The sequence below is a fragment of the Impatiens glandulifera genome, chromosome 6 (genome assembly GCF_907164915.1).
Source record: "Impatiens glandulifera chromosome 6, dImpGla2.1, whole genome shotgun sequence".
In the NCBI taxonomy this organism is placed as follows: Eukaryota; Viridiplantae; Streptophyta; class Magnoliopsida; order Ericales; family Balsaminaceae; genus Impatiens; species Impatiens glandulifera.
In genome coordinates, this window is record NC_061867.1 from 31,942,924 (window position 1) to 31,953,321 (window position 10,398).

General features: G+C 28.7%; 1 protein-coding gene across 1 annotated transcript; it reads right to left on the minus strand.

The window, feature by feature from the left end:
• Window positions 1-6,867: 6,867 nt before the first annotated feature.
• On the minus strand, window positions 6,868-7,338 carry LOC124943506 (agamous-like MADS-box protein AGL62). The gene has a single exon (XM_047484005.1). The coding sequence runs from the start codon at window positions 7,336-7,338 to the stop codon at window positions 6,868-6,870; it is 471 nt and encodes a 156-aa protein (XP_047339961.1).
• Between the last annotated feature and the right edge of the window lie 3,060 nt (window positions 7,339-10,398).

The window sequence follows — 10,398 nt, forward strand, 5'->3', positions numbered from 1 at the left end:
TTTTAGAGATCCATCTAAATATCGAAGGATAATTGGTGAGTTTTATACTTAAACAACACACCTCCATATATTTTATATGTAGTACAACTTTCTCAATTTATGCATAAACCACTCATATCATTGGAATTCCGTTCTTTATTTGATAATATATCTAAAGTGAACTATTTCAATGGTAATTTTTTTATCTTTTCAAACAAGACATAACTTGAAACATATTCAGATTCATATTAGACTCTATAAACCAAAAGATTTATTATAAGTTCTGTATTTATCTTGGTTATTACATCATATCATGAAAAGTTAAGAAACAAACAACAATTTTAGATTTTCTGTTAAACAAAAATATTGAAGTTTAGTTACAATTCTATGTAAATTACAATGGATATTTTACATTTTACATTTTAAAAGATTTGAAATATGAAATTCATTTACCTATTTCATTATATTGTGATAACTAGTATATATATTTCAGAAAATTCTATTTTCATTAAAAAAAAAATTATTTAGATATTCATTGTCATTTAGTTAGAAATCAATAAATATATATATATATATATATATATATATATATATATATATATAAATTTAAAACATGAAATGACTAGTGATTGATATTTTACTAAAACAATTTATTTTCCATAATTTGAGATTTTGATGGTTCAATTAGATGTTTATCTTGAATGGAGAATATTGAGATAAATATCATGATTAAGTATTATATTTTAAATAGTTCTAATGATATTTATTTATTTTGTAGATAATTATAATTGTATTTGTATAATAAGAATTTTTTTTAATAAGTTAGATTGTAATTTATATAAAATAAAATAGTTCAAGGGTTAAAGTGATATTTTTATATCAAAAACATTGTTTCACTTTTGTTTTACTAAGAGCAATAATAATAAACAATAATAATAAACAGTTCAATTTTGCATCTTTTTTCTTGTGTTGAAGATTTTATTCAATTTATAAGAGATCTCTATATAAAATACTAGATATTTATAATGACAAACCATCTCACTTCATTCCAAGATATGAAAGGCAAAGATACATGAGAAAGGTTTGTCCCACTTCAATACATCAAAATGTTCAACACAAATTTAAAGTCTTATCCTCTTGTACTTTTTAATTATTTATTTTTCATTTAAAAATTGAGTGTGCCGTGGAAAATTAGTGATTGTACAAAAAAAAAAATATATTATTAAAAATGAATGAGAACTTTCAATAATGATCACTTGATATATTGTTTTAACTTAAAATTAAATAAAAAAACATTAAGAATACTAATTAAAATACTTTTATAAAATACATTGCCACCAAGTCAAAGATGGTTATCTAAAAGAGCATATTTTAATAAAATTCATATAACATATTCTAATAAAGTTGACACAAACTAAAAACTAATCACTTATGGACTAATAAAGTTGACACAAACTAAAAACTAATCACTTATGGACTAATTTGGTTTACACTAGTAAGGTCTAATAAATCCAATGAATTCCAATTGTGTGGCCATCTTTAACCTTTTTTCGAATACCATCTTTAAGTCTTCCATACTAGAATTTTCTCATTTATATTTGGAGTAAGCTCATTTTATCGATGGGCTGCTCCCACCATTTTCCTATAGCATGGTTAATCATCTCTAGTGACAACATTTTTCCCACGTTCTTCACCATTCATTATTTTAGCTTCCATCTCTTGAATACCAGAAATATATTGTACCTCAATGATTTTAAGTGATGCTAGATCAAACACTCTTTGGGGATCTACACCCAAAAAGCGATCTAATATGGCATTTAAGTAGGATTTCCATAAGAGAAGACTTTGCCCGTTTCACTGAACAAAAATTAGTGCCATATCTATTCCACACATGACACATAATAGAAAGTTCACTTACCTTTTTTAAGACACCAGACTTTCTCTTCAAGAATGCTACAGAATGCTTAGCCCTATCTTCAATCCACTTTATCGGGATTATCTGGCGACCTCCACTTGATTTTCTGACCATAACTATCTTTCTCTATGATTTGTATATCTTTATCACTCTCTTTGTTGATATACTTAAGTTTCACATATTTTGAAGATTATAAAGGGTACCCGTTGAAATTTATTTACCAAATAATAAATATGTCATTTAATACATTTATTTACAATCATATATTTGTCATCTTTTTCATAAAGAATTTAATGAGGTAATTATTTATTAATAGATTTAAATTAATTTTATACAAATTGGGATAAGTTCACATTAAATTAATTGATTCTTATAGTTTATCCTGTTGTTTTAATATTTTGTATAACGCCGACTCTAATAGAAAACCGTTTGACATATTTTATTTACCATTGTTATTTTCGAAACTCTTCAAATGACTATGCATTAACTTTTTACCATTTTGACATATTTTATTTACCATTGATATTTTCGAAACTCTTCAAATGACTATGCATTAACTTTTACTTTTTCGTAATTGTTTATGTTGTTATATTTTGTCCATGTATATTTGTTTCAAGAATTCTCTATCTTGAAATAATAGGTTCAAAAAATAAGCTAATTTTATTCATACACTCAATGTTCTTGTACTTTATATACTTCTTCATATAATTGTTCTTGTGTGAATTATATTTTTTGGAAGATAGTTAAATAAAAGTTCGTGTGCATTTTATACGTCATTATATCACTGTCAAACATTTCTAGCACAAAATATTATATTAGCATAAGTGTACTATTAATAACATTTGTTTCAACGCTTTAGAACTATTTATTGTGTTGGAAAATACTTAAAAACATTTGAGCTTCGAAAAATTTAGTCACTTAAAATTATAGGTCTCAATTATGTGTCGGTACATTTGTCGTATATGCGGAACAAAATAATATTGATTTTTTTGGTATGTAATGCGTTTTCAATTATGATGTCGAACATTTCTAAATTATTTATATTTATTCATCATCAATCTAAAGATTCAATTATTTAAATAATATTAATTATAGTTAATATTATTAAGTATTAAGAAAATTAATCTCTTTAACATAGTTTAAATAAAAACATATTAGTCAATCTTTGATTTGGTTTTATTGTGTGGATTATCGATGAAGAGAACTATGTCAAGTTGCAATTTATTTCAAACAAATTTTGTATCGTCGCTAACATATATTTTTATTGTTATATATATATATATGAGCAACTTGCCACAAGTTTCCAATATTATTTGAGATAAAAAAAAAGCAACAAAGAAATATGTCATCTTCTTCCTCCAATTTTTATTTTCGAAATATTCCAATCAAAATCTTATATATTAAACATCAAAGATCGACGAATATAAATCCAAAAAATGGTTTATTCAAATTTCGGTAGTTTGTAGAAAACAATTGGATTTTTTTCCAGTGAGATTGTAAGTCACGAGTTCTCTTCAATTTTGTCATGTACAAAATTCTCAATCTTTAGGCCGGATGCATCTTCTAAGAGAAGGGTGACTATACACAACCAATATATATATATATATATATATAAACTTCATTTAGTATATTATTATATATATATTTTTTTAATTCAACTTACCACCAGAGAGTTAGAGAAATAGTTTGAAAACGATAAATTCCTAGACAATTGTCTCTTCATCGTAAATTATTGGTTCTTGAAATTTATTTATTTCACTTTATTGTTTCATTTGTTTTTATTTCGTTATATTCTTGTTAGGTTCTAATTTTATCTATTTAGTAGTTTGTGTTTTCGAAACAAAAAAATTAGGATATTAGTTTAAAGATTTTTTCTTGCAAAATAATAACTAATTAAAAATATTATCCCCTTTTTAAAAGGGAAATTTTAGGAAATGACCTCAAAGATGCTCTTATTTGAGCGGTGGTAAATTATAATTTAAATTGCTTTCGTGGTCGTTTATTTTTTTTGACGAAATTGCCTTTTTCGCGAAACGATAAGGGACTTAGCGTTTCACGAAGTGGATTAGGTTTAGTATAAATACTGTAATTTTTTCATTTCCTTCATTTCTTTTCTTTCTTTACTCTTGTTCTCTCTTTGAAGGCGGCGACGACTGACGACTGCTACGGTGACGACGGCAGCGGGGAACACATCATACAGATAAGAAAACTCTAACCTTAAATCGATTTATCTTCATTTCAAACCCTAACCCTAAATCAATTTATCTTCATTTGAAAACCCTAACCCTAAATCGATTTATCTTCATTTAAAAACTCTAATTGGTTAATATTGGAAGATTCACTTATTGTTTCGCGTTTCGTTAAGTGTTTCGCGTTTCGCTAAGTACTTCGCGTTACGCGAGTCGGCATGGTCGTCAAGGACGGCACGTGAAACGACACAGACGGCATGCGAAGCGGCACGGTCGGCTCGCGAAGTACTTCGCGTTTCGTTAAGTACTTCACATTTTGCCAAGTGCTTCGCGTTACGCGAAGCGGCACGGTCGGCACGCAAACCGACACGGATGACACGCGAAACGGCATAGTCGGCACCCATAACTTCTTTTTTTGTAACTTGTAATAATAATTTATAACATTCTGTTTTGTTTAACTCATAACAAATTTGTATTTATTTGTTTAATTTTCAAAGAAATTCAATTTTGATGCTGACTATTATTGTAATATTGAATTTTCAGTTTGTGTTATCAAGTTGAAAAAACCAATTGAGTAGTTCAAAAAACATTAGTTATTACAACAATAGAGCAAGAATTATTAAAAATAGTTCAAAATATCAATTGGAGAATACTACATTATTTGAAAAAAAATGAATCTCAAGCATTTTTCTCTACATATATCTCAATCAAAATCAATAATGAATACAAAGAACCAGCTATTATACCAAAGAAAGAGCTGATATTTTGTTCTAACATCGGATCTCAATGAATTACTTAACCAAGCGATGCCTACATCGTCGCATTTTACATATACTTCCTCGTATAATCCCATGACTTGATCAGCCACCCCCACATAATAGCTTGATCGGGTGGAATCCGGATAAACCGAGACAATAATCAACAAAATTCAATATTACAACAAGAAATTCAATAGTCAGCAACAAAATTGATTTTTTTTTAAAATTTAACCAAATAAATACAAATTTGTCATAAGTTAAACAGAACAGAATGTCAGAAATTATTATTACAAGTTATAAAAAAGAAGTTATGGGTGCCGACTGTGCCGTTTCGCGTGCCGACCGTGCCTCTTCGCATGCCGTCCGTGCCGTTCCGCGTGTCATCCGTTCCGTTTTGCGTGCCGACTGTGCCGCTTTGCGTAACGCGAAGCACTTAGTGAAACGCGAAGTACTTCGCAAGTCGACCGTGCCGATTCGCGTGCCATCCGTGTCATTTCGCGTGCTGTCCTTGCCGATTGTGTCGACTCGCGTAATGCGAAGCACTTGGCGAAATGTGAAGCACTTAACGAAACGCGAAATACTTCACAAAACGCGAAACAATAAGTGAATCTTCCCTTAAACGGAACCCATATCGACGAGATTATGTATAAATTTCATCATTGACAATATGAAGAACGATAATAAAACCAATATTAACCAATATGAACAATAAGAACAGTTTAAATCGATTTTGAAGATAAACATAAATTGATTTAGGGTTTTCAAATGAAGATAAATCGATTTAGGGTTAGGATTTTCAAATGAAGATAAATCGATTTAGGGTTAGGGTTTGAAATGTAGATAAATCGATTTAGGGTTAGAGTTTTCTTATCTGTATGATGTGTTCCCCGCCGTAGCAGTCGTCGCCGCAGTCAAAGAGAGAACGAGAGTGGAGAGTGAAAAGAGATAAAAGAAATGAAGGAAATAAAAAAATTACAGTATTTATACAAAACCTAATTCACCTCGCGAAACGCTAAGCCCTTCGCGTTTCGCGAAAATAGCAATTTCGTCAAAAAAAAATAAAAGACCACGAACGCAATTAAAATTATATTTTGCCACCACCTCAACTAAGTCAATCTTTGAGGTCATTTACTCAAATTTCCCTTTTAAAATACAAATAATTTGACAGAAGATGCAGACAATCTTGTAAAAATGTTTTAAATAACAATTTTATTGGAGAAGATTATGGAAATTACTATTAATATTAATAATAAGTAATTTTTTATGAAAGAAGATTATGGAAATAACTTTAGATGGATAATTAATATGGAAAATGAGTAAGTGTGCTTTTGCAAAGATTTTATTTATTAATTTATAATTGTTTACACTTAATTGGAATTACATTATTATTTTAAAATAATGATATTTATTGATTTAATTCCTATTCATATGAGTGTTTACATCAATGAAACCACAATTTAACCATATTATTTGAAGTTGTTAGCATAAAACATGATCATAGATAAAATGTGATGTTTTTGAGCACTACTTATTTCGCCTAGAAACTGATGACACGTAAGTTACAATCCTATATTATAAAAACATTGTTCAAAACGAATTTCAAATAATAATTGAATCATATCTAATTAATCAAAATATATAGTCTCACTATTCTCTTATAATATAATTAAAGAAGGATGATTGGACCTATATTTTTATAATAAGAATTGTAATTATTGCTTTTTCACTTTAAACATAGAGTTGTGCTATTGCAAAAATATTATATACTGTACAATATAAGTGTAAATTTCTAATAATAACTTGATATATTATTTGAACCAAACTAAAATATAAAAATAAACAAATCATCAAGAAAACTACTTATATAAAATAGATGGGGCATAAAAAGTAAAAGATTGATAACCAAATTTTAGAACATTAGAAAAAGAAAACAGAAAAAGAAAACCAATTCTAGAACCACTAGGCTCTTAGACTACTAAAATGAGACAAAGTCCTAACCAACATAGTTTAACAACTAATCATGCAATCATTCGGTCAACATCTTCATTTTTTTCTGCTCTTCAAAAAACATTTTTAGCTCTTCCATCTTATCCTTCCTCAAATGTAACTCAGTCAAGCTCATCTCCTCAAAGGATTGTTCCGACCATCCTTTCTTAGCATGGTTAGTCATATCTAGTGACATTTCTCGTTGTTGTTCAAGTTTGAGCATATCTTCAACCTCTGCTATTCGAGCTTCAATCTCTCGAACACGTAAATTGTTTTGTGCCTCTAAGAGTTCATGGGATATTGGATCAAGTGTTTTCAAGGGATCAAGGCCCATGAATTGATCCAATATGGAATTTACACTGGGGTTTCCATAAGAGAAAGCTTTTCCACTTGGACTAAACATGACTATCGCTAGCTCACTTCCACAAAGAGTGGAAAGTTCATCAGCTTTCTTGAAAACGCTGAACTTTCTCTTCGAAAACGTTAGTGAACTATCGGTACTTTTAATCATCTTAATCGAAATATCTTTCTCTATAGTGATATCTTTTTTTGATGGGATACATTTCAAAGGTTTTTGAATCATATATAAAGGGATTGAATATATTATTTAGTTACCAAAAACAATATGTCATTAAATATAATTATAAAATTGATATATTTCTTATCTTTATCACAAAGATTTTATTGAGGTAATGTGAAATTAGATTTTCACAATATTGAATTAATCTTAAAAAAGGATATTACACCAAAATTGTTAGTAAGAGTTATAACATATTTGTGGCGCATCTTGTTATTGTCGATATTTTTAAAATCCCGTTAGATATTAAAGAAAACTAAAATAATATTAAACATCACTAAATATTAAAACTAATTGTCTAATAGAAAACATCGTGTGGGTTTTATAAGCCGATGTATAACGCCAATAAAAATATTCTATCAATGTTATTCTATCGCTACTAATGTTGTTTTAGATGTAAACGACAAAAGATTAACATTGATAAAAAAATGTTACGCCATAAAATTCTAGAAAAGTTTATGTAATGAAAGATTTATGCGCAGATAAATTCCTTATTTGCACCTAAATTAGTGCATTTTGATGTTGGAAAATTTTAATTACGTCGGTGAATACGGTTTCCATCTATTTTGTCGTCAAACTATAAATATATTCCTTCCAAATGAGTCAGTATGAATAAATTAATTTGTTGATTGGATCAAGTTGTGAGAATAGGGCTACAAATGAGTCGAGCCGAGCTCAAACCAGATTAAGCTCGCCTCAATTTAGTATTTATTAGCTCGACTCGAGCTCGAACTCGACTATTTACCTACAAGCTTGGCTCGACTCAAAAGTTTGAAAAAAAATTAAATTTTCAAACTCAAGATCGAGCTCGAACTCAAACCAAATTTATTTTCAAAATTAAAATATCAAATATTCATAAATATTCAAAATTTTAAAACATGATATTTTAAAATGAAAATATGAAACAATCATAATTATTCAAAATTCCAAAATATGATAGTCCAAAATATTAAATCACCCTCTATTCAAAATTCTAAAACATAAAATTCGAAAATCAAAGTACAAAAGTATATAAATTGTTTGAAAATTCAATACATTAATCTTTTTTAACTCGTGTTCTTTAATCATAGCATCCGTACAACTACTCATGTATTCAATAATATGAAATATTTAATCTTAAAAATAAAAAATATAAAAAAAATGTTAAAACAAATAACTAAAATTTAAGTTATTTTAAGAGGTACATACCTCTTACAAAATTTATGTTTATAAACTATGAATTAGATTATGAAACTATAAATGGATATTAATATGAAGAATGAGTAATTGTAAAGATTTTATTATTAATATATTTTTGTTTACATTCAATTTGCATTATTTTCAGGCTTCACCAGCCAATCATTATTATTTTAAAAATAAGAATATTTATTGATATATTTTCTATTCATATGAATGTTTTACCACAATGAAACCACAATTTAACCATAGTTAAAATGAGAAGTTTTTCAACATATAGTTTGTTACCACAAGAAACTGATGATCCATAAAAAATTCTTACCACAATTATATGATATAAATTTGGAACCATATATTATAAAAAAAATAGTTCAAAGTCCAATTCCAAATAATATCTAATTAATAAAACTATGTACTCTCACTATCCTCTTATAATATAATTATAGAAGGCTGATTGATCCATATTTATTTTGAATTAAGGAAAACAAATAAGAATTTATGTGATTTTTTTTAATAGACCCGATAACCAAATTCTAGAACATTAGCAAAAAAAAAATAAAAATAAAAATAAAAGAGAGAACCTATTCTAGAACTACTACGCTCTTGGACTACTATAATGAAAAATTGGCTACTACAAAAGCTCTGGAGATTTTAGGTTTCGGCGAAAATTCCGGTAGCAAATTCTCTCATCACGAATAACACGATCGACATGGACGACACGATCGGTAAAGACGACACGATCGACACGATTTGCACGGTATCAAGGTCGTGGTTCGCTTATGTTATCACGTTATTAATTGCTTAGTGTCTATTGTCAAACGTGTGCACAATTGGCACAATCGACACAATCAACACAAATGACACGGTAGCGACTCTAATTGCTAGGTCGGTCATTTATCTACAAATCTTGGTTGAAGGTTAGGGTTTTTGGTTTACCCTGTTCTGTATAGCTAGGGTTTCTGGTATACCATATTCTGTAATTGCTCTTCTTAATTGTTTTGTTGCTTTGTTTTGTTCTTCATTAAAATGGGAATAAAGAAAAACAAAGATAAGGAACCAATTGCTATTAAAAATTCTGAAGAAAATACTGCAGGAAAAAAGGGGAAGAAAGAAGTAATTTGGAATGTTGGTTATAATGAAAGAGCCAACATGTTTGGTCTCAAAATGAGAAACGGGCTCGTACAAAGGGAGAATTCAAAATGAGAAACAACAATACTCATCATCCTCTTCAATACAATCTCCTTACGTCGTCAGAGGAAGGGGGAGGGGAAGAGGAAGAGGAAGAGGAAGAGGAAGAGGAAGGATAAGAAGACCTCTCAATGAAGATAGATGGCATGCGAAAATCCCAGGCTGGGATAGTTAGGTTTGAATGTAGTATTTTCTATTTGTAATCTCTATTTTTTAGAATGTATGAATGCTAATAATCAGTTTTTTAGGGTCTTTTGATTGTCATCCTTAGTCATAGCTAGAGTTTGTCTAGCTTTAATTTCTAACCCTCCCACTAGAAGAATGGGACATGAAAGAATGCAATATGGTCAAAAAATGGATATGGAGAGAACATAGGTTGTGATAGATAGATTGTAGTCTTTGTTAATTGAAATATGTGTTTTAATGTGATCTGACTACTACCATTCAAAAACTTTTGGGTCTTTTAATTGTTTGTCATCTTACAATCAAAACTAGGGGTTATCTAGTTTTGATCATTATTGACCCTTCCACTCTTTGGGCTTCGTAATGAAATAGTGTTAAACTATTTCCAAAAGAAATATTAGCGGTACAATATATTCTATATATTGTTGTCTCTAAGGGACTTTCTAT

Bases quoted from the DNA above. Each gene is read 5' to 3' on its own strand.
- LOC124943506 (XM_047484005.1), bottom strand. From the start codon at position 7,338: ATGATTAAAAGTACCGATAGTTCACTAACGTTTTCGAAGAGAAAGTTC.